Source organism: Drosophila erecta, unplaced genomic scaffold (genome assembly GCF_003286155.1).
Source record: "Drosophila erecta strain 14021-0224.00,06,07 unplaced genomic scaffold, DereRS2 tig00000055-arrow-pilon, whole genome shotgun sequence".
In the NCBI taxonomy this organism is placed as follows: domain Eukaryota; kingdom Metazoa; phylum Arthropoda; class Insecta; order Diptera; family Drosophilidae; genus Drosophila; species Drosophila erecta.
The window spans coordinates 13,456,093-13,481,739 of record NW_020825200.1 but is presented as its reverse complement, the minus strand read 5'-3'; the positions used below and the strand labels follow the sequence as shown (position 1 = coordinate 13,481,739).

Below are 25,647 nucleotides of genomic sequence, written 5' to 3'. Positions count from 1 at the left end.
AATGCCTATGAAGTAGTATTTAAAAATGTTTTAGCTAGAACAACAATTATTTAGAGTATTAAAATGCGGTTTTTTGCAATACAGTGGAATACTTATTGTTATTTTTTCTTCCGTCTCTGTTGCTTTTTCGCGGTTAAAGTTGCCGGCATTTGTTCCTCGGCTGGCCACACGTTTCGTTGTCAACGTTTGTGGCTGTTGTCCTTGTTTGTTGTTATCCTTGTTGTATGCCCATCAGTTGGTTAGGCGGTTGCCGTTTGTGGGGATAACAACCCTCTGCAATTATTGGCAAATATCCTCTGAGATACTCAAGAACCTACTTGTGAGATTTTACCTCACTAAGTAACTGAAGTACGTTTTGTTTTTAGATATTTATACTACATGCTTAATTCACACTGAAATCGTTACCTCTAAGAAATATTTTATTGAAAAATCTTTAGTTGTTGCTGTTTATGTAATGGAAAATTTAATTAATTTTTTATATTTTTAATATTATATTTGTTTCCATGTTTCATTGTTTACATTTTGGTGCGTACAGCTTATTGTTTTGGTCCATTTTGGAGCATCAAATATTTCCCGAACCGTTTCGTTTACGGAATTTCCTTTTACCGTTAAGAAGACCTACGCAGGCGCGCTCTTTTGTTTGGTTTCAATTTCTCTTTATATCATAAAATATCCCTTATCCTTTCTTTTATTTGTGTTTATATTTTTATTTTATTAGAAACAATAAATAGTAGTGTCCTAACTTTAATATATAAGTAACTGACAAAATAAATTCATATTTAAAGTGGTTGTATTATGCACAAAGTGAGGAATAGTTGTTTTAATTGTATACCGGATTTTACAACTTTAGTATTAAATCGTTATTCATCTATTTCTTCGGAATTTAGTTAAGCAATCTCAACATTGAATAAAAGTAATAATTTATATTATAGTCAATCCAAAGAAAAACTTAATTTTATTTAAGCTTATTATTAAGCCTATTATTTTGCTATTTTCTTTCGTGAACTGCTTCAAATTCAAGCTATCCCCTTTTTCATTCATTAATTCAATTGACAATTTTCGGAGGGGCGATGCAGGGCTCAGTCTAACAGGTTGCTATGATGGCAACATGTGGAAGAGAAGAGGCGGCCACGAAAACCGAACTCGAAGCGAACGAGAGAAAAAGTCCCAGAGAGAATCAAATTATTTGCTCTGGCTTTTAGCACAGAACGTTTGCCGCCTGTAAACAGAGAGCCAATTCCTGCAGGACCTTCGCCAAAGGAAACTGTGTGAGTGTGCGAAATTCAATTTGACAATTGCCGACTCTGCTGCCGAAGCGAAATCAGTATTTAGTATAAATCGTGCTTTCAAACGGTGCGGATGTCCTGATCAGCGGTGTTATCCTGTGTCGTTCGTCCTGTTCGTCGATTGTCGTTGGTCGTTGTCGTTTGGTACCGTTATCGCGTCCGGACGTTTGCGCCAGTGTGTGCCCTTTTAAGTAGGCAACACTTTTGTAAGACTCGAATTTAACTCTGCAATTAACCCAAAACAGAATTACCAAGGAGCCCGGCTCCTTTAATTATTTATATTCGGTCCTTTCCCTCGCATTCGGTTAAGTGTATAATTAGGTGCGCCGTCGAAAATTCAATCAGTCAAAGTGGAAAAGAAATCTATATAAAAAAACGAGTGCGTCTGTGTGTGCAATAAAAAAGAGACAGGCTCGAATGATAACAGTCGTAATCAAAGGCTCTCGGTTGGCCTTTGTCCTTTGTTGATTTTGCCGTGAATTCGATTGCCACTGTGCAGCTTAAAGTGTATTTCAACGCCAACACTAAAGTAAGCAATTTAAAATGTGGTCTTTTATAAAATATCTGTCATTCAAGTTGGGAAAGGCTTTTTGATACCATGTAGTTAAGTTTAGTTTGCTAAAAGTAATGGTTTTATGATTGGTTAATTGCAATCAACCTTTTTTTGGTTTTTCGGAGGACCACAAATTTGCTTGAGTATTTCAAATATGTAGGTGATCATTTTTGGCCAACAATTACGCTATGTTGCGTTAAAGTGGCGTCGCATAGTTGCATTTTGCCAGTTGTCACTGTAACTCCCTGCTGTGTGTCAACGTGTTAAATGCAAATGAGTTTTGTGGCTCTGTGGCTGGCTTCTCTCGGCTTTTTTGACTGTTAAGCTTTATCAATGGGCAACAACAATTACACATTGTTACGTCTTCAGATTGTGTCTTTCCCACTCTCTCCCTCTTTCAGCGTCTGAGTGTGTGTGCATGTGTGTGTGTGTGTTTGCATACCGGAAATGCAAAACTTCAACAACAGCAATGCAGCCTTTCTCCTTCACTCCCTTCCGTTTGCCGTCGCCCTCGCCTTTTCCCACACTTGCATTCCTCCGATGTGTTTGCGCGTCTGTTTTGCAATTGCAATTTCCATTTCCGTTACCGTGGTTGCCAGGCTGTATAAAATTCAAAAATCCATAGAAACTGGTTTAAAAGATTTGGAGAACTATGTAAAAAAACATCTGATACGGGTAGGGGTGTTGCTAATGCAAATATAAGTGGTTGTACTAGTATTAAACATGCTTTTATTGGTTATTATCATTGAAAAGTTACTTAAGAAAGTTCCTGCACCCGTTCTTTTAATGCGTTTTTTGTCCATAATTTTTTATTTTTACAATACTATTTAATATGCAAAAAATACCAAATATAAGTATATCAATTTTACTATTTTAAGAAGGTACACAGGAAAGAATCTGAATATATTTTAGTTGGTATAAATCAAGGAATTTGAGTGTTTTTTTAAGCTCCTTTATCTGTGAATCTGAACAATGCCGTACCTCCCTGAAAACAAAAACAGCTGGGGCATAATAAATTTATAATTTCATTTCGCCCTTGTATATTTTCTGCTGCCTCAATTACATTACAGTGCTCGCCGCCTTTGTTAAATTCGCAGTGAGCATTGTTTTTGCCGTGCCAGTCATTTTTAAGTGCTCTTGGCCGCCGCCATTTTGTGTGTTTGTGTAAATATTTAATTGATTTTTAATATGCGCAATGCATATTTGATAAGTGTTTTGATTTCTTTGGGGCAGCAGCTGGCGGCTCCTGGCTGAGAAGAATATTCCATGGGTGTGGGAATGTATGGTGGCAAAGTGAAATCCCGTTTCGTTTTTATGGTCTGCGCATAATTTGTGAGCGTTTTTGTTATCTGAATGGTCCGGAGTAATGCCAGTTTATATCAAATTTGAAAATAATTTGGCCAGGGAAAACGAAGTGAAAATGATTCATATAATTTAATCTGTTGCAAATTCATGGTCTTGGCAGCCAGACAACTTGCAGAATATGTGTAATTTCTTTCTAAAACTTAAAGCGGTTTAGAGCTTTTAAGACTTAAGAAAGATATTTTATACTAAATAAACCAATTTCATGTTAAATTGACAAAATCGGGCAAATAACTGCCAGGCAAATATCAAGTCAAATATTGTGCTTCGATTTTAATATAATTTTAAATTTGATAATGTGGCACAAAACTGTGTTTAACAATCTATTGCATAAATAGTAGACCGCAACATTTAAATTGGCAGTGGTGGCCGCAAGCGGGGAAACAAACAACAGTAGAAATCAACAAAAATGGAAATTCGTCGCCAATCACGTGCCGGCGCGGTTGCCTAGCGGAAATAAACGCGAGTGCGTTTTCTTGCTGGCGTTTTTTTTCGCCAAGTCTGTTGACAGCAAAAGTCTGCGGGAATTTTTGGGGAAATGTAAGGCGAGATAAAAGACAAGACCGGAAAAGGAAACGTGCTTTTAATTGAAAAACGTGAGTGGTATAAAAGATGTCCCATGGTCCTTGTCCTAATATTTATTATTCTTAAAAATATAATTTCTTTAATGAAAACTTGATTTTTTCGATGTGAAAATGCATACTCTTGTATTTTGGCCTAAGGCTACAAATTGTTCAACGATATTTGCATAAAGTTGTCAGGCATTTGATTTATCGCATTTAATTAAAACTCTGTCATCTGGGGCTGATGGAAGGTGGAGATGAGATGCTATGAATTAGGTTAGAAAAGATGGGAATTGTCAAACCTATTGGATACTTTTTGTCCAATGTTACAGTCTTTCTTTATAATTTTACCCACACCCTACTTTAATATCTTCGGTATTTTTCTACAACTTAAAATCGATTTTATTTTTTTTACTACTGGAGATATATCTTACTATTTTAAAACCTGAATTATGAGCTTCCGTTCGCAAATGACCACCAAGTTCGAGCTAAAAAGTTCCTGCCAGTTCAGTGACCTCCCTGAATGCTTTCCCCGAATTAATTTTCCACCCACAACAAATCCAAAGCTCTTTGTGAAAATCTTGTTTACAGAGGAGCGAGACAAACCACAAGTTTCAACTTACATTTGCCCATAATTATGCAATTACGTAACCATTTAAATAGAACATCGGACGTATTCAAAGTGAAATGAAATACGCAGACGGAAAATCGGAAAAAGCGAAATGAGCAAGGGAGACAGACTGCCTTTGACGTGACTTGACTGTTGCGCTGCCAGTCTCCTGCGGTTGCACTGGTGGAAGGGAGAGGGAGGAACGCTGCCAGACTAGCACCGTCTCCCTCCCACAAGGGCCCAAGCGTCCTGCGTACGTAACTAATTTGTATTGGTGAAAGCCGGAGACCACACATATTCAAAAAGAAAATTCAACAGAGCAGGGAAACTTGATAATCCACTGCAGAAATATTCACAAAAGAGAACCATCCCAATATCAAATCTTTTTTGTTTGTATGGCAAGCAAGGGTAATTAAAAAATAATATGTGCGTCAAAGGAATTATGTAGATTGATTAATGTTAAAGAGATTGGATGAGATTATTATATAATAAAATTGCAATTATTTATAATTTGCACAGGACTTGAAATATACATGTGCTTAATGCACTCTAACTGAATTGAATTCCGAGTAATGAGTTCTTTTATGCGAAATTGGCTAAAACAGAAGACGTAAGGGATGAATTGAGCATAACTCAATCCACTCCTTCGTTTAGTCATTTGGATTTAATCGGTTTTGTTTACGTCGTTTCAGCAGTCAATCAATATCCTGCTCCATCTGCTGTCCTATTCTCGGCCGCTCGCCATTCCATTTCATTCCGCATCCATCCCATGTTGAAGTATCTGTTTAGTAGTGCGCTTAACTTGACTTCCGTTTCCGCTTTGAACGGCTTCCGTTGAGCGTTATTATCTAACTAACTAGTGGCACTCGTGCGCGTAACGTTCTTTATGTGAGCGTATCTGTAGCTGTATCTGAATACACCCTCCTCCGTGTATCCTCGCTGTATCCTCGCTGTATCCTCGCTGTATCTTCGCTGTATCTGGTCTGCGGATCGCAAGTCCCTGCCAGCCACTCTCGTCGGCGACGTCAGTGTTTGAAAAATTTAATTACAAACTCTCTGAGGCATTATTAGAGAGATAACAGGATAATAACGATGGGCAAGGACGTCGTCGGTCGGCAGCTGTGCTCCACTTTTTTTTCCTTCCTCCATCCTTGCTCTTTCCGCCGCCATCCTTTGTAGGCCTTCGTCCTTCCCACTCACACTTCCCACTCCTTTGCATGGAAATTTTGTTTACTTTTCCTTCCGTCTGCCTTTCAATTAGTTGTTGGATCTAGACTAGACTGCACGTGACAAGCCTTTGCGCATTTGTCCCATTAAAAGTGAACGACACGGATTTTCAATATCCCCACAAACTTTAATTAAATACACTGTTTTTATTTTATTATGCTGTTTTTATTGCCAGCTGCATTAATTATGAATTTAAATGTTAAAATATGCCACTGCTTGTTGGTCATCAAGTATGCTTTTAATTGGCAATCATATTTCAATTAATTGCTTATCAAAAAAAAAAAATGCTCAACACCAAAAACAATATAAATATGCAATGCGAAAATTTATAGTTTTAATTACTACCAGCGGGGAGTAAGGAACTGGGCTATGCATTTTCATGTTCGACATCAGAATTGGGAAACAATTCTCTAAGGTTATTTAGCTTTAAGTTTGGAATCTGCAACATCGTATGTTAGCAATAATGTATACCCCCATGTGTTTTTATATTGTACCTCTTTTATAGAGTAATAACCAACTGCATAATCATTTTTGAGCATCAGCCACACATTTAATGCTGACATCAATATGAATTTACTTAGACTGCATTAAGTATACGCACCTTGAACCCTTAATCCATTCGCAACAATTAAAAGCTTTATTTGGGCTCAATGTGAAAAAGTATGCCACGTACAGAGGTCAGCAGTTATTTTTGTATTTTTTACCACGTTTATTCTTTACTAATTGCCCCCATTTTCATTCGTAAAAAGTAAAACAAAAAGGATTGTTTTCTATAAAAATTAATTCGCTTGTAAAATATTTTGTTTTGTTTGCCGTCAATAATTGAATGGAAAGCGAAAGGCAGGGAGGGAATTCGTTTCAATTTATAGTTAATTAATAAATGGCAATGAATAAACGCTCTTCCAATGCAAATGAAAACATTTTTATTCAACTTTTGTCCATTCGAGGCTAAGCCTGTAAATTGTTTAACAATAAGCGAAACAAAAGCAATCTCTTGTAACAGCTGCCGAAACGCTGAATTCAGGTTAAGCTCTTGTTATAAAAATAAAATAAGTCCGTAACTACTCTGCGTTGGAAGTGAACAAGGAAATATTTTTTGTTGGCACCCATGCGGCTGAATATCAATTATATAAAAATAACCAGAATTTATGGAGTGGCAAATTAAGCTAGCACCTCAGCTGTTCAAGTAATTCTAGATATATGTACAATATAATTGAGTTTATAATCCGAACAAATCTTAGCAGCCAAGATGAAATAAAAAGCAAAGTTAATTTTCCCTGTCCCAAAGTAGGATATGTAAAAAGGTAAACCAGTGAAAACAAAAACTCTCCAAGAATTTCCAGACACAAAAGACAAAGAAAAACAAAATGATGAAAAGACGAGGCACTCTTCTACTAATTGTTTAAGTATTAGCTAAACTTCGTGGCATTAAGTCAACTCCGTGGCATGGCAGAAATTTAATTAAAAAAGTTGTTTCGGGACGTATTTAAAAATTAATTTTGCCAGCCAATGGAAAAGCACATTGTGTGCCATGGAAACGGTTTGACCAGCTGGCACAAATGAATGGCGGCAGGGAAAATTGGCCCGAAAACCGTATACGTAAATAGGGTATATGGCTGGACCCGACAGTAAACAAATTAGCTCCAGTTCGCAGGCATAAAGGAAATGTATTGAATATGTGCCAACGTCAGCTGACGCCACTCCAACAACAGCAAACAAACAACAAAAGACGCAGGAAACTCAACCGCAATGCAAAGCGTAAAAAATGCAGTGAAAATGGCCAGTAAATTGTGCAACATCTGAGCCAAATAAATAACCGTAACTACAGTGTGGGCTTAAAACTGAACTTGAATGTAGGAAAAAATTAAGTTTATTTGATAAAAAAATAAATATATCTCTTTTTCTGTTAATTAATTGATTTTTGCAGTTCTCTTGCAGCATATGGTGCGTATACGTAATGTTCATAATTAAATTAACGGGATAGCCGAATATAAAAGCATACTTTTTGGGGCTGATAATATTTAAGGTTTGTTCACCTATATTTTAGGTTTATAAAGTATAATTTCGGGTACTACTAACCTTTTTAAATTCCGTGCGTGTAATAGTCCACTGCGTAGAGCATTTTAAGTGCCATTTTCTAAGTGATTTATTGCTTCCCTCAAGGCAAAGACCTTCTAGTTACTATGACTCTAAAACCGTTTTGATCCCAATTTTTTATACGCATTAACATAATCTTTATAGCCTCTACTCGCATTCCTTCCCCTTTTTATGTGTGTGTGCGGCCAATTAAACCCGCCCATATAAATAAAAATAAACAATTTCTGCAAACAACACGAGCAAAGCAGCAAAAAGCAGCTCACAAAATTTGAGCATAAAATAAGCAATTTCCATGAAACTGTTAAGAAAAATGTGGCAAACATTTATTGTTGAAGGAAAAGGAGAATGCAGAGCATATGGAACATAATTTAGAGGGGAAAAAAAAGGAGAGAGACATCATTTAAGTGCCGCCTTTGTTATGCACAGAGAAAAAATTTCGTTAAATTATATATCCGTGTCCGCCTTCCCTTCTATTCCGCTTTGCACTCGGAAACAAGAGTAAACACATGTCTGCTGAAAAGCATCAAATAACAAAAAAAAAGGAGCACACTCACTCACAAAAGGCCACTAAAATATTATATCTAATAAACCAAAAAAAGAAAGTTTGGGGGCAAGAAACGAGATGAGAAATACATAAAAGAGGGAACAATAACAAAAGACATCAATCATAAGTCAGTGGGTATACACGTCCACATAATCTTTCTCCCCCAACTTTTCCGTGTTTATGTATATTTCTAGAGGGGCAGTGAAAAATTACTCCCAGCCAAATGCCCATTGACATTGAAGTTTGTGTGTTTTTCACCCATGGAACATCTTCTTCCACCTCTGACCCTCTCCAATCTCAGCTTGTTTTCTCTGGCGGCATATGTTCATTAAATTTATTAAATTACGAACACACGCAACATTCGACATATGTTTGCCATATCCTCACAGCTAGACCTCCTCCATATGGTCATATGCCAGATGTTCAGACATCGAGAGCATTTAATAAAGACATGAGTAGGAGGCGGGACAAATGGCGAGTGCTGTTGCTAAAGACGCTCGCTAATTGGGCTGGGTGGAAATTGGGTGAGGAAAGTGCCCCCAACTAGAGTTTATTAAATTGGAGCAGCAGTGGCGACAGCACATGAAAAGCAAAAACTGAGTAGCAAACAGGATTTCCACTGGCGGGGAAGATCCTTGATGAAGTCAGATTTTGTTAAAAAGAATATAAAACCAAACAACTTGCCATAATCTACATCCACATCAGCTCTCTCTTTAGTTTAAATATATTTATACCAAATGCTTTACTTTAAGCACAGGCTAACTAAAAGATACGAATTAATGCTTGTGGAAATGTCCAGCTGGGAAAGCCTACAAATGTTGTTTAATGTCATTGTACCCTATACAAACCAATGGGTTTGCATTCGCTGAATAGGTGTTACCAACACACTATACCCAATATATAATACTTTCAAAGTAATGCCTTTTAGGCCATAAAGTCAGATCTGAACGTAATAAGAACACCGGACTTCTAATCTCTAGCTCCGTCTGACGGCTGCAGGAGGCATAAAAATGTCCTTGACATAAAGATGTTAGCGGGGTGCTCGCTTTAGCTTTTTGCACTGCTATCTCTGCGCTCAGAAGACTTTATTAAGACATTTCGCTGAACTTATATATACATAAGTATATAGAATGGAGTAGCAACAACGAGTCGCGTCTACTGGCGGCAATAAAGCCGAGCCAAAACGCAGCTGAGTTTCATGCAGAAATTGTGAGATTTATGACGGTGTATATGTATGTACGAGTATGACCGACCACCCACTTGCCACCCAAGCCAGCCAAACCACCCATGGTTTTTCCATAAAAGCGAGAGCAAGAGGAAATGGGAAGCGGAGCGACAAGGTGACTGCCGCAAGTGCGGTTTAACTGCCAAGCCAGAGCCCAGAACCCAGATCCCAGAACCCAGATCCCAGAATCCTCCTCCCGTAACCAGAGCAAACAAAAAACATTTGCCGACTTTTGGGCGTCTGGCGCGGTACAACATCGGCTTGTGTTGTTTGTGCCGGGCCATAATTGGGCCAAGTTCCCAGGGCTTTATGCGAAAATTTAGTGAAATTTCTGCAAGTGAAATCACTGGAAAATTTCCAATCTTATGGTGTAAAAGTGAAAGCCACTGCCAGACACAAGTTTGCATCAATATAAATTTAAAAGCCAAATCCAAACTTTTCTAAGATAATATAATAGTTATGACATCTGCGAAACTGCATATGGTTACCTGTTTTTTCTCACTTCATTGCAGGCAGCCGCGTCAAGTAGATAAAAACCGATGGAAGTACTTCTAAATTTCCGTAACAATTAAAAATTGATAGCATTTTGAATGCAAAAAGCCTCATATCCTTTTAACGCATTGTTTTAAAATCGATATATATGCCTAGGCCCGTTCCCCCCTCAAATCAATTTGTTTCACGTCTCACTGCAAAAATAGTAAAAACTGCCTGAAAACCAAACAAACGCTCGCCACTTCCGTCGAGCCCGAAATGAGCATTTCTGACAGCGAGTATTTGTAAAAAAATATAGTGTAGAATATTCTACCATAAATTAAATTCATTTGGTAAAATGCATAAAACATAAATCAAGCCTGCGATAGAAGAGGGGAAATGCGTACAGGGAAGCCTAAACAATGCATGTCTGTCTGTCAAATGCACTCAGCGCTCGGCGCCGACGAAAATTTAAATGGTCGAAAATATATAGGAAATTAATAAAATATTTAAGAGCCAAACAGAGACAGCACGAGGAAAACAAAACAGCAGGGCAATGCAATTTTAGCCAACAATTATAAGCATATTAAACTATTAGGAGGCGCATTAGTGTGCGTAACTGGGCGTGGTGCGTGTGTGTGTGTGTGTGTATTTGTGCTGCTTTAGTGGAATGGCGGGTTAAAAATCTGGTGCAACTTTATTATGTAGGCGCAAAATTTGCATATCAAAGCTGCTAATAGAGAGACACGGACAGGCCAAACAAATGGGTGTGCGTGTGTGCGTGTGTGTGTGTGTAAATTCAGAGACACGCACACATGCCCGCATCCGCGTGTCTGTGTGAGTTCATTGTAATGCCTCCTGAACTGTGCGTGTGTCTGTGCCATAAATGTGTTATTTATGAGCCATATTAACAAGCGACAAACGACGGCGACGTCGGCAACGACAACATAACTCATACGCACTGTATTCTGGAGCACATTTATTGTATTCAATTATTGATGTAGTTCAGTTTTGCAAGTGGAGCTTGGCCCAGCTTTAATCTCTCGATTGTTGCTAAATACATTTTGTATATTTTGCAGATAACTATTAAAGTCTTTGACTTGGGCACAACTTCGTGAAATATTCATGAACATAAATAGCACTGCTAAATGAAATGAATGCGCAAAATCACCAAAACTTGAATCGCATTTAATTATTCAGCTCACCTGCCCTAAGGAATTAAATATGATATTTTTAATGGGCCACTTAGTTAGGCTTTGCATTAATCCACCATTAAACCGCTCCAAATCAGCGTAAAATCTTTAAATCCATTTTTGCAAAACAAATCTACACAATTCTGCAAGCAATTCAATTTTACGTTGAACCCTTTTTAAATCGTTTTAACAAAGGGGAGGAAAATTGCTGATAATATTTTTGTTTGCACACAGACAGAAAGGCGAGTCAAAGATACAGATATCCGCAGAAAGAGAAAGGTTTTCTGACTGGTCAAAGTCACAGGACACCTGCAGATTGTGTGTAAAACAAAGCACAACCCTTTTTGATAAGCGTACGAGGACAAAAATCGAGAAGAGACACAAAACACCACGCAAGCAAAAAGGATTTCAACTGTATTTTTTTCTTCAGGCCAGTCCCTTTGGTCTTTTTGCTGATTTCGGCCACATTGTCTATTACACACGAATTAACATGAAGCCGGAAAATAAACAAACGGCGTGGCAAGGGAGGGGAAGCCCCACCATAAGCTATATAGCCCCATTCAATCCGTATCTGTATCTGTATCTGGTGCATCCACTCCGTGAATATCCTCCACAAAATGTCAACAGCTTTGTGTGCTCCCCGCACCTGTTTTCCCCCTTTCGATATCTTTCGTTCCTATTTTTATCCATCGTCTGTTTTCTTTATACCGGTTTTGGCGCATTTTGGTTTGTTTTTGTGTATTTTATGTACGAGTGCTGCACCCAATATTTATTTGACAAAAACCTATGGCAGACCCGATAAGCACACCAGATGCACACACATCGAGTGAAAGATTTAAATGCGGCTCCGCAAATCGAATGCTGGGAAAACCTGTGCATTTGTGTAGGATATTTGCAGCATTTTCCATGTCGCACAGAAATATGAGGGAAGACTTATTTCGCAGACAGTTGGTTTTTGCTAGTGGCAGCAGTCGGTTTTTTGTACTTTCATACATAGTATGCATGCATCAATTACTGAATGTTTTGTTTATGGTTTTCAATGGATTAAACGAAGTTAACCTATATTAGCGTACTCAGGCTTTCATTTCGACCCGAAAATATCCTTCGCCTCTTTTTCTGACCATGCAATGGTCTGTCAACTGTTTTAATACATCACAACACAGCCAGAAATGGCTAACGAACTGCATGACAATGTCAAATTTCGAAAGCAACAAACAATAAATTTTCACGAAAATTGACAACATCAAATTGATGGGTCGCAACAATATTTGAAGGGACACACACACACAGAGAGAGTCAGTGGATGGAAAACAAACGAACCCAGTTAAAGATAAGGATAATAAAAAAGGAAACTGAAGCGGCACCGGGAGCATCGCGTGTCAGGAAAGATTATGATAGGATACATTATACAACAGGAGCAAACAGCAAACAACAAGAGCAGGAAGTCGGGCAAACAGAATCGAACGTCGCACAATTTGAGTGACATGTCAGCACAGAGCAGCAAAAAGTGAAAAAAGCCCATTGCTGGGTGTGGGGCGGCGAAAAAATATATATTTATACATTTTTATCAACAGCGACAATACAATATTGTCAAAGTTTATTGCATTTATCAATGTATAAAGCGCCTGCTGTTTTTTTTTCTTCTTTTTTTTGTTGGCAGCGCACTCAAGGGAGTCGGGAAACTCTCCGAGTAATTAGTTCAGTTGAGGAGTTTTCCGAACCGGAGCGAAAGCCAGACAAGTGTCCTTTATGGGACCCATGCCCTGAATGTCTGGCTTCTGGTTTTACTGGCAACCACGATGCCCGAACAGGATGCAAATCACTGTGGGGCAATTAAACAGGACCAAAGTCGTCTAGCCGTGCAAAATGGTTATTGGGCTCCTTTCGTCTAATTTGTTATTTACGGCACTTTGCGTGTCAGATTTAATGCGTTTGCCTTTATCCTTTAGCCCAAAGGATAAGGTTGCTTAAAACAATGTGCTTAAAACTGAAGCACTGCATTTTATTTATTTGCAGAGGCCGTCAACTGCAATATGTTTAATTATTGTGCGTAAAAAGCATAGGCAATTGTAAAATACTCAGCCAACTAATTAATGCTGACGCAATCTGGGGATAAGTACAAAGTCGACCATTTGCTCGTTAACTTGTTTTATTTTTGCACCCCAACCAAAGCGCTCAGCCACGGGACTGCACATAAAAATCAAGGGAATTGGCTCATGTTACGCTTTAATTAGTATTTAATTACTCAATAATGCAAACCACGCGTCGTATGAGCAATATCATTTATTTCGTAGCCCCCGAACGGCGGGAGAGGAAAGCCGTATAAATTAATAAAACATCAACGGGAGGCCATTAATTTGATTTCGTACAAATATTTTTTGCGTGAGCAGTTGGTCAGAAGTTAAACGATACTAGCCTCCGCTGCGAAAACACGCACTTGTGGAAAAGCAGTTTTCCCCGTTTCCTGCTGGACATGCCAAAAGTCGTAAAAACACAAATCTCGCTGCCAAAGTCGAAAAAGCAAACGCAACACAAATTGATTTCGACATTCTTGCGGCTCAAGAACAGAGCAGAGCAAATAGGAGTGAAATTTAGTTGTTTCAGCGTTGAAATAAATGGAATTTCTCGAATTAATTAGCAAATGGTGAAGGCAGTTAAATGAGAAATGTGCCGCCAGCTGCGTGTGTGGGTTCCATAAATAATTCCCCCAATTCTGCCCAATAAAAGGTAGAGCCAGGTCTGATATATAAAATTGTTCAGTTTGCGAGTCTTTGGCACGCAACTTTCTGTTGGCCCTCTCATCGATGGCCCAAGTGGAAAGTGTTTTGGCATTTTCCTACTGCCTGAAAGCATTAAAAAGGTGGACAATGTGTTAATTGCTTTGAACACGTCGTGAAGAAAGCCCTGGGATGGTTTGTTCACTGCAGTATATCTAAATAAATGGGCCTAAAATGGCAGTCGTGCCTTTGGGACTAAAAGCATTGGTGTATTAGTAATAAAGTACAAAATGTTTTAAGCTGGGCCGTTATCAAGGAATTGGCTCTTTATTGGCCTTAAAATGTACTATTTTTACCTGCTCTAACTTCTTTAGCAAAACCAAACTACAGAGTTTTTGCTTATCCCAAAAGCAAACACTTCAGTTTTCATCATCCACTCACAAGAACTGAGCCGCAAAGGGCAACAGCTTATTTTCAATATGAAATTGTTTTCGGTTTTTTGCGGCTTTTTGTTCTGCTGCCTTCTGTTGTCTGTTCATTTACTTTTACGAGGCATTTGAGATTTGCATAAACAACAAACAGCAGAGCTCACATATGGACATGAAACATGAACATGCCCCTGTCACAACAATGGCAGTTCTGTCCACCCACCTGGTGGAAATCCACCCACCCACAAACATGGCCAATAGAAATTTCATGAGGCCCAGAATCCCAGACTCGCAGACTCTGGTGCTCCGGTTTGGCAATTTTGCAGTTTGCAATTTTTGGTCAAATAGATAACAGAAAATAAATATAAATTATTACAGAGTCGTCGCAGTTGTTCCCCAGTTGGTTCGGTGTGACTGGAAATTCGTTCAGCTACTGTTTTAATATTTATACTAGGTCAGTGCTGTGCCCCAGACTTCAGAAACAACACACAAGGTATAGGCTAGAGATTACCCCTTGCCAGCGAATTTTGCATTAGTAAATTTTACGATGCAACAGTTCCCTACAACAGTTGGCTTCAAGTGGTAGTGGATATCAAAATGAAAGCCAAATAAAATCGAAATTTTCCAAACATTGTTTTAATAATTATACCGTTTTCAAACCTTTGTTTGATACACAGCAAATAGTTTATTAAAGCAACTAGCATAAAACTAGCTTTTAAAATGTTTTAAAAGAAATCGTAAAATTATAGGCAGCTATAAGTAGGCGCATGAATAATGGTGTCTTATTGGATATACTTAGCGCCAAGGACATCAACAAAGAAGCAGTCAATGACAGTCGATCGCAGGACACTTCAATAAAGTTACAAAACTGACCAGGAAATTGACCAAGTACTGGCTAAGACAAATAGGAAAAGTGAGAGAACGTAAAGAGGACTGTAAAAGTTTAAGGAAAAGTTTGCCATTCAAAAAAGGAAGAGAATATTAAGGAAAATGGGGAAGGTTATAGTCTTAGTCCTGGGCAAAGTTTCTCGCTAATGAGAGTAAGAGTTTTTCTTATTTTGCGGCGCAAACTTGTAACTTGTCGCTCTTTCTGTTTTCAACCATCAGCAATTGCCTCTCTTTTTTATGTTTATTCGACTTAATCAGTTTGGTCACCTTTTTTTTGTGCCCTTGTTGGCATAAATAATTCATGAGCAAAATATTGGGCAAGCGCCAGAACTTTTAATTAAATCAAAGTTGACTTTAATTAAATACTTAAGTGGGCGGGGGCGAATTCGAGTGGGACAGCTAAACAAAGGCGAGCCCAGCAACGCTATCGAAAAAGCTATTAAGCCTTAAAGTCTAATAAAATAAACAGTAAACACACTTAATGCCTTGATTACCAGCATCAACGTGGGGTTCAGAGTCCGTTTCCAAGGACTCGCCACGGGCCAAAGGAGAGATGTCCTGTGTCCAAGACGGCTTCTCCTCGGCGTAGTTTGCACTCAGATTTATGCCAGCCCATCCAGGACTGACCTCAAAATTTGTGGCCCACTTGGGTGGGTGGTTCAATCGAGAGGCAGTGGTGGGGCACGTTTCGTCTTAACTTTGGCAGGAAAACATGTTCGGCATCAACCACAAAGTACAGTAGGATTTTTGGTAGCTGGGAAATCGGTAAGTTCTGTATGGGTTATTTTCTACAAAAGCCATGAAATGGGCAGGCACTTTGATTTTACTGCTCCACAGTAAATATTTCTAACAATGTAAATGATTTACAATAAAGTGTTGCGTACTTTACATACACCTTAGTGAGTGATTTCAAATAACAAGCTTCTCCCTTGCAACAAATTATAAATACAACGTTATTTGAAGTTCCAGCGAAGGAATCCTGAGCACTTTTTCATTTTAATTCCCATTACATGTCCAGCTTGGGAAAATCAGTAAGGAGGAATTTATGTCTGGAACCGCCCACAAGAAGTTGCCACTTTGTTGTTCTGTTCCGCTGAGTTTTGGTTTCTTACAGCAGCGGCAGCAGCAGCAGCAGCAGCAGCATGAAGTAAATTTATAGCAAATGATGTGGTTGCTGCCCGACTCCTTGTGGCTGGGTGTCTTAAAGTAAAATATTGACAGTTTGAGTCGGAGCAAGTGTAGCATAAACTGCTGTCAGGGCCACAAAAAGTTTTCTATTCCCATTTTTTCGGGCCAGGACCACCGACGTCTCCTTGTGGCAGAAGCAACAAGCAAAGCAGAAAGTAATTGCTTTCTCCCGCTCATCGTGACTTTGGCTTGTTGCGGTTAAGACTTTCTTCTTTACGGCCAACAGCGAAGGCAGTAATTGTGTGCAAAATTTAATTTCAAGGCTTCAAGCTTTAAAGGCAAATGAAAATATTTTCTCAATTTTTATTATCGAATTTTAGGCCATCTCCTGCTGCTTAATTAGTTACTCGATGCATTTAAATGCGAGTACATTTGCATGGGCCCCGAGCACACAACCATAAATGTCTAATTACTTTAGCCCTGAGTTTGCATTGTTTATTAAATTGTCGGCCGACAATTTATGCCATTGTCTTCGGGGTAGGTGGTCGGTTATTGGGTTTCTATATCATCCTCAGGATTATTATATATTATATTGCGAAGTGACACAATGTTTGTGTGCCGCAACAAACGATTCGATTGATTTAATGCTGGCCAAAATGAATGTTTGCACTAGTTTCGCATCACCATGGAAAGCAGGAAATTGTGCTCAGATTCAGCTGATAATTGCATAGTGTGTACATATTTATTCATAAAACTGGGAAGATGATAGGGCATTGCAAAGTAAAACAACCGGGCCGGGTTTAATTTAGGTAAATTAATTAGTGCACACATCGAATGAAATCTACGGTAAATGTTTTCAAATAAATTGTAAGGAATCTAATCTGGGCCGAGTGTGCAATTACAACCACTTGTGTTATTTGACCCAGCTCATTGCAAAACTAAACATATATATTTACAATTTCTATGTTAGAGCTCAATAATTTCCAAGTCACTCTCTGTCACTCGAATGGCCAGGGAAATCTCATTATTTTCCTTTATTTGCGGACCCGCAGCGGGAAAAATCCGCATCCAATGTGTCTCTTTCGCCTTTTTCTTTCTGGCTGGGTGTTAAAAAGCTTTTGCAGATGCCGCTTATCAACTTTTTCCACTTATATATCCTCTTCTGTCTCCGAAGCGGAGCATATTCATTTTCCTGCTGCCAGTTTGCTTTATTTATTTTGCGCCAAAGGATTTATGTTTTTGGGTTATGGCGCGCTTGTCTTTGAAGCTCGGAGTACGCTAGTTTTTCCGTCTATCGCGATTTTCTCTTGCAGTTTTTTCTGAGTTTTCCGCGCACATTCCTCTCAGTTTTCCGTTTTCCGTTTGTTAGTTTTGATAACACACAGCGTGAGCGTGCCGCTCTTAAAGCCCTTTCAAATTCTATTATGAGAAGGCTAATGAAAAGTACAAAAAGGAGCCGACTTCCAACTGTCTGGCACTTTTGCCTTGAGGCTGTGGGTTGAGCTTGATATCCTTTGAATGCAATTAGCTGCTTGCCTAATTAAGTTGCTGAATTGTTTTTTAAAGGATTAAAGCTATACTCGTTGGAGACTAATGAATGCAAATTTCGGTTTTGTGCACTTAATTAAGCTTTTTTAATGATAATTCTGTAGCGTTTTTACGTTCGGTAAAATGTATGATTTATTCATTTGTGCTTTACTCGCACAGATTTTTAAAATAATAATATTGTGCTGGTAATTATTTATCCCCTCTTTTGTTGTGTTGTCCGCACTATAAATAATACAAGCTGTTTTTTAACTCACCGTAATACTTGCACTTTTAAATGTACATTTAAAAAATCATTAATAAATGTTGAATGGGTGACGAGCAGAAAGGATATTTAATTTAATATTTCCTCATCAAAATACGCGTATCAGCATTTTTTTAATAAGGATACCCCCAATCTGTCATTTAATATGCATTTCCCAATTAAATTTAAGGCCCTTGAACTAAACTTCAAAATGAGTTGCAAAACACATCTACCTCTCGCTAATTACCGGCACAATGAATTCTTTCTTTCCGTCTCTGGAGCTGCAAAGACATCCTGTGTGGGCAAACATCCTGGAATGCATTTAGGAAAATATTCCTACCAGCAACCCACATCTTTTTGCTCCTGCAACTTCCTCTGCACTCGCATACTGTTTCCCATTTGTGGCTGCGACTACTTTGATAGCCGGGACCAGCTCTGTGTATCTGGAGTAATATAATGCCATGTAATAAGGAAGTAACATTTACAAAAGCCAACTGCTTGCAACAGTCAGCCAAACACATGAGCAAAACGTCGTGTACATAGTGTGTTTTAGATGCATTTGTGTGCTTATGGAAAAGCGGTCGACGCGTGTAAATTGCAAAGAGTAAAATCTTGTAAAAGGCAAATTCCTTTCAAATGCAACCATTGCTACGGATGCAGAAAGGATGTGTGGCAGGGAGAACTACTTAAAGTTGCAAGGCACTACACTGAGAGCTGCAGCATCCTTGGAGTAGGAGATGTGGTGAAATTTACACACCGCATTCAAGTTGACTTTTATAGTATGTCATACAACAAAATCCCAGGGACGATATCGCCCATCCACTCAGCCACCCACTCTGCACTTCTTTTTCTCCATCAGCACCTCAATCATTGCTGGCAAAAGATACTAAGCAAACTTTGTAGTTTTTTGTAGATATAAAACTGCTGCAGCCTCAACTGCAACAATGGATTTTTGTTGTAAGCTGCTATTTGATTGCAGATATAGCAGGTGTTGAGCAGAGTGCATAAGGATTCGAGACTATAGGATCGGTCAGCTTTAAGAATATGTTTAGCAGAAGTGTACTCAAATTTGTCAATGCATTGTTAATGGAATTACCTACACTGCTATTGACCATATAGTATTGCTATCTGGATTATTTTGGCCCCAAGCAATAGGTATAGATATTTATCTAGTGGATGAAACTTTAAAGGCAGTACGATAAATGAATATTCATTTTGCAGCCGAGCAAGTGTGAAACAAAATTCAACGAATTCAGTCTGCTAAAGAGGTATAACTTTGGCATTCCTCTTGATTTTCTTTATTTGAATGTGTCCCCCAATTATTCTGACCGCAGAAGCCAGAAGAGCGACTTTTGCCCCTCGAGATGTTTGTGTCTGTGGGGGTGGCCATGTGGAAAGTGGGTGGTGGGTGGTGGACAAACAGTGCACACAATGTGAGTGGTATCCACACTCCAGCAGTGCATCCTCCTATCCCTGAAACCCCTTTCCTGCCTTTCAAGCTCTGGCCCTCTTTTCTAGTTCAAGTGTTTGCATTTTACGACCACCGACACAGACGGACACAGACGGAAGAACACACACTAAGCGGGTGCTTGTGTGGGTGACTAAGTGTGTGCGAGTGTGTGTGAACGGGTTCTTTATTTTCGAGTTTGTGAGCTTAAGTGAAATGTAGCTGACCTAAGCTGTAAACTAAACAGGGAATAAATATTGCATGCGTGAATGTCTGAAGGTCGCATCCGCTCATATATCTAATATAACTAATAAATAATCATTTAAATTTACTAATCCATTGCAATTTGCCTCTCAACTTCTCCTTCAGGCAAATTATAGGCAATATTTTACAATTTTAAAAAAACTGAAATACAAAAGTAAGGAAACCCAGAGGTGTCCAAAAGAAGCTAGTGGCGAAGCGAAGGGTTTGAGCGTTGAGAATCTGCATGTCAGCGAAAAACCCACCGAAAGGCGAAAGATTCCAGATCGATTATAGCCACAACTTCTGATCAATCAGCGTATCCATTAAGATGCTCAGTTCGCTGGACGCGCTGGCCGGCAAAATAGCCACTGCCACGCCCGGAACGGGGGCGGTGACGGCGGACAGCAAGAATACACAGTCGCTGCACCACCACCACCGCCTGGACTACGATTACTCAGCGGTCGAGATCGAACCACCGGCGGAACAACTGGCCAATTCCCCGCGCAGCGAACGGGAGCGCTTGCAGCAGGCGCAACAGGCCTACGAGCAGCAGGCCCAGGCGGAACTGGAGTTCGGCCTCGCGGAGGTGGATGCCAAGTTGACGCAGCTGAAGAGCAGCCACAGTCTGCAGCAGCACCACCACCACAACCACAATCACCACCATCCGCTGCAGCGCCATCCGCTGCCCCACCACCAGCAGCAGCAGCAGCAGCAGCATCAGCAGTTGCACCACCATCAGCCCCACCACAACCACCACCACCATCATCCGTACCAGCGACCCAGAGCCACATCGCCACCGCATCAGCAGCAACAGACGTCCTCCTACCAGCAGCAGCTCTCCCAGCTGGCCGCTCTGCAGGATCACCACGATCTCCTCCAGACGCAGCAGGAGCTGTTCAACAAGCAGTTGGCCACCATGCAGGAGTACCAGCGGGAAAGGGAGCGGGAGCGGGAGCGCGAAAGGGAGCGGGAGCGGGAACGGGAGCGGGAGCGGGATCGCAGCAGCTTTATCGATAACAGCGACTACGATTCCCAGACGGAGTTCAAAATTTGCCTGAGGGATAGGTGAGTGTGCGAATGACGACATTGTGATCTATTGCGGAAACCAACTTCAACTCACACTGACCTCTAACAAAATGCTTTCATTATTGGTTTTAATATTTCACTTGCTTAACACGTCAGTGTTTAATATGAGACCCAATTATTTGTAATGTTTGTGATTGGTATTTTACGTGCTTTTAAATATTAATTTACGGAAACACAACGTCATAATAATACTAATTTAATCATTTTATCGGTAATTAGATTATTACTCTCTGTAAAGAACGCACTCGAACAAACAATTTAATTATTAATTAACATTAACAGCAATATCATTTTTATGTGCCCTCTGCATTCCTTGTACATTTTGCATTAAATCATAAATCACAATTTTCGCTTTTTAACGAGTTTTCCTGTCACATAAGAAACTATAATAACTGCAATTGTAAACCATTTTCATTTAGTTTTTTCCGCAAGGTTTTAACTGCATTGCATGTTTGCGTGCACGACAAGAATGCTTTTTGAAATTCAACTTAATTCATTAGCAGAAATGGACAAGAAGCTATATAATTATGCCAATGTAAAAAATATATACAACCAATACAGCGAAAATCCATTAAAATCATCGTTAATTCGGGTGAATGCATAAATAAACATCGAAAGTCAGGTGTATATGGTGAAATAGGCTTCTTCTTTTTGTGGCTTTTAAAACTCCATTGCATTTTTAAAAATTCAAAGGAAATTCAGCGCGCAGTTTTGATGTGATTATTGCTAAAAATATTTAAATGTTTTTTGCTTAAAGAGAAAGTTTTGCCTTGGAACTTGATTGAGCTGTCATGTTGCCTTGTATCCTCAGTGTAAACACGCCGAGAAATCAAAAACCAGAAACACGCACCTTGGCAACGCCTTGAAGCACCTGCTTGGCATCGCGAATCCTTAAAACAAACCAAAAATAATAAAAACATTTGTAATTTTAGGGCAAACGAAAATGTCACGTGACAAATTGCCGCTGGGCGAATATGTGTGCATATAAGCCAAGTAGCAAAAGGGAAATCCTCTTGCGGTGGTTAGGTTAAGTTAAGTGTGTTCGGAGGTGTAGGTGTAAGGAAAATCGAGTTTTCCGAGCACATGCTCGACACGAAACCTACTCCTTCCTTACACCCGTACACCCAAACATCCCCGCAAACACGCGACAGGCGGCGTTATTATTCACATTTGTTTGGTCTTAACTAATTTAATGTGTAATATCATTTGACATATTGTTTTCACGATTCTGCCTTTGATTTGTGGCCCTGCAAAGGGCGCTTTGCCATTGGTTTTGCCCCTTTTTCCTTTACCTGCCCATCCCACACCGTCTGAGCCCTATCACACATGCAAATAGTTGGCGCCCAGGGAGGCGCCTTTTTGACAGTTACCACCTATGGTGGAAAACGCTCTAGGATATCATTTATACACAAAAATGGGATTGGGAACAAGGGATGAGGAATTGGGATTATTATTTTATAGAACCCATATAAATAGAAACTTTGTTTTGGAACTTTGGTATATTTTTATTAAGCAAAATAAAATAAATATAGCAAACACAAATAAAAGTTTCGATATATTCAGAGTTTACATACTCGCATCTCTAACGTCTTCCACAAAAGGCAAACATTGCGTACATTTTTTGTAACCCATTGAGTATGACATTTTATGTTTACTGCCCTAGCAATTTACAACTTTAGCTGCTATTTTCGTGGTCTCCCTTCGTTCTGGGCATTTTATGGCTATTTTAAAAAGCTTTGACATTTGCGTGCCTGCAATTGTGGCCAAGTAAAATGGCGAAATACCAAATCGTTCATTGACTTTAAAGCGCGTGTTGCACTGCAATTAGCTCGAGCTAAATGTAATGTTGCGTTTGCATGTGACATTAAATTAGTTGGCGACTGGGCGCTGGTGCTTCAGATAAAGCAGATATCAAATAAATCGGGACTCATATAATAATAGTTCATCCCCAATGGGGTATTTTCCTGCTGAAAGTGAAATGACTTTGTTCTAATGCGCGCCAAAACAAACAACAATGAGCAGAACAAAAATGTAGGAAAACAGTAGCTGCGCTAAACAAATAGAAGTGCAAAAACAGAACGCAGAGAGGTTTTTCATTTATTAAAGTGGCCAGGAGTGGGTGGCTGTGTGAGGGGAGGAGCTTTGGTCATGTAAGCAAATAATGCCCAGCACATGTGAATACAAGGATGTTTGGAGGAGGTCTGGAAAGGACTCTTCTCAGAGTACCGTGCAGCTTTTCTGTGGCTTAAGGTAAGGCGACAATGGACTGCGTGAGCCAAAGGAGAGTACACTCAAAGTGAGGGAAATTGTAAAGGAAAATGTGTAAGAAAAATCACTAGCAATTTGCATAGGCACTCGCAGGAAACTTGCAAACCATATGAGATGTGAGCGTTTGTTTACTATATCTCAAGCTAAAAGTAACTGCAATCTCTGTTATAATTTTCTAGATTTTCTCAAATTACGCTTCATGATCTGAAGGTCGTTTTCTTAAATTCCACTTTCTTCCCCCTTCCAATTTCACCTCTTTACCTTTCAGCCAACAAAAGCAGTTGAAAAGAATGCTGCGCTGTTTTTTCTTCTGAGCCAAAAAAATAAAAGGAAAACGCACCCAGAACAATTTTTCCACATTTTCCACCCCGGTCGTCTATTTATAGCCCATTCTTGCATTGCATTTCACTTTGCAGCGTTCTCTGTGTTTGTATCATTTCAATTGTTGCTGCTGCTTTTTGCTTCTGTCGTTGCTTTGTTGTTTGTTTATGCAGCAACCGCCCCACCCCCTGAAAACATCCAGCTTTTCTTTATTCGTGGGTGTGTGAGTGAGTGTGTGTGTGACCCGGGAAAAGCTAATTTAGCTGCTGGCTGAGGGACATTCAAGGATAACCCAGTGAGTAAGCTCAGCTCCCGCGACTTTTTGTGGGGTTTTGTTCTAGTGAAATCGAAAACCAGCCGACAAGGGGCAGTGCATCCATTTCCCTAGGCACTGAGCGAAAGTAGGTGCTCGTTCCTTTATATGAGTCTATCAAAAATAGTGGCTTTCTTTAAATAAACTAAAGGAAGTGTAAATATGTTTTGAGCCTTAGACTTAATTTTGTAACTTACATTGTAGAATTTTTTTCTCAGTGCTTGCGAAAGAATATATGTTTTGTGGATGAGACAGGTTGCGTCAGATGTTCCATGTTTGCCATTTGCATAGTTGCAATTCGAGCCAAGCTCAACATGCATTTGTGTTAGTCATGTGTGTCTGCATACTTTTCACCTTTATTGTTTTATGAAAATTTTATTTGGAAAAAATATGTTAAATATTTGTTCGGGTGTGTTAGTTGGCTTGAGTTGACTTGCATCTGCTCACTTTTTCCAAAATTTGTTATTCAAATAAAAATAGAAAGTTGCATATAAATTACTAGCATAGTTATGTGTTTTTAGTTGAAGGAGAAAAACGAGGTTTTTGCGAAAATTGTTTTTTCGCGTTGTGGAATCTCTACGCCTCAAACAAAAATATTTAAATATTAAATTTGCTAATAAAATATTAAAAACTATCGGTTAAATATATTATTTGTACGCGGTTGCAAAATCAGTTCTTAATTGTAATAATATTTTTCAATAAGCAATTAAAACATTTCTCTTTAAAAAGATATCCAGCATTCCATATAAACAAGTTTATTTGTGCAAATGCTTGCCAAAAATTTGATTTACAAAATATAATTAAATGGGTGCAGTTTGCGGGGCCAATGCATAAATATTACATTTCCAATTTTAATGAGCAGCAATCAAATAAACAAATAACCAACTTTCAACCAGCAAAATACAATTTATATAATTTGTTAGGCTGCAACCAAAATTGGCGAGGGGAAATTGGGTTTGGGTTGGCCAGCCTGCCCGCTCGTCCCCTTTTTATTATATTTTCACTCGATTTCTGCTGTTGGTTTTATTTTCTTCATTTTATTGTATTCAAGTGCGGTTTGTTCCCAGGAAAATAACTCAGCTCGTTAACTGCACAAATAACATGTCAGCACTTTTCCTTTTCTCCCTTTCGACCTCTGGCTGCCGCAAATTTGCGGGGTCCCCGCCATGAATTCAGTTCGCTTTTGGTCTGGCCATCATTACTCAAGAGTCCTTAAACTCGGGCCAAATAAAAATAATAAAAAAGGGGCACGTCAGGGATAAAAACACACGGCACATGGCCATCTGAAGTGGTTAAGTCAAATAAAACAGAGTTCGGTTCGAGTGGGTTGCCCTGTGTTTTTTTTTAATGCCTGACCAAATGTATTAATCACACACTCGAAAAGCAAGAGTGGGCCATACCATTCGTCTGCAAACTTTTCCTCGGAACACATATCAATGAACCCTCCAAATCAATAACTAAGGTCCTCCACACCGAAAAAATTAGTAAATGAAATTGCTCCAAATGTTGATTCTCGGTTTATTTTATGTTGTGGCTTCTCTTCGGTCGGCAAATAGCAAAAAGCAATTGGATGTGACCCCACATAAAATAAAATATAAAGCTATAAAAAATATGTTTGAGCAAAAAAGTGAAAAGTGAAAGCAGCCGCAGTGTGTTGGTGCGGAAAGCATTAATAAAATGGCGCCGTTTGGTATGCTATACTTTTTTCTTCGTTTTGTTTATTTCTAAATCCTCTAGATTTATTAATGCTATTAGTCATTAAATATATTACACTTAAATTGTAACCTTTTCAGCTAATATATTTAATTTAGTGAAGTAACTATCCTGTCGAAACTAGAATGCAATGTCTTTAAATTTTTCTTGTTTTATCACACCCTGAAATAAGTAT

At 39.1% G+C, this 25,647-nt stretch overlaps 1 protein-coding gene across 1 annotated transcript; it reads left to right on the top strand.

The window, feature by feature from the left end:
- Positions 1-1,336: 1,336 nt before the first annotated feature.
- On the top strand, positions 1,337-20,840 carry LOC113563697 (general transcriptional corepressor trfA-like). The gene is made up of 2 exons (XM_026978509.1): positions 1,337-1,815; positions 19,898-20,840. Exon 2 carries the CDS (start codon positions 20,100-20,102, stop codon positions 20,838-20,840), a length of 741 nt encoding a protein of 246 aa, XP_026834310.1. The 5' UTR covers positions 1,337-1,815; positions 19,898-20,099.
- The last annotated feature ends 4,807 nt before the right edge of the window (positions 20,841-25,647 follow it).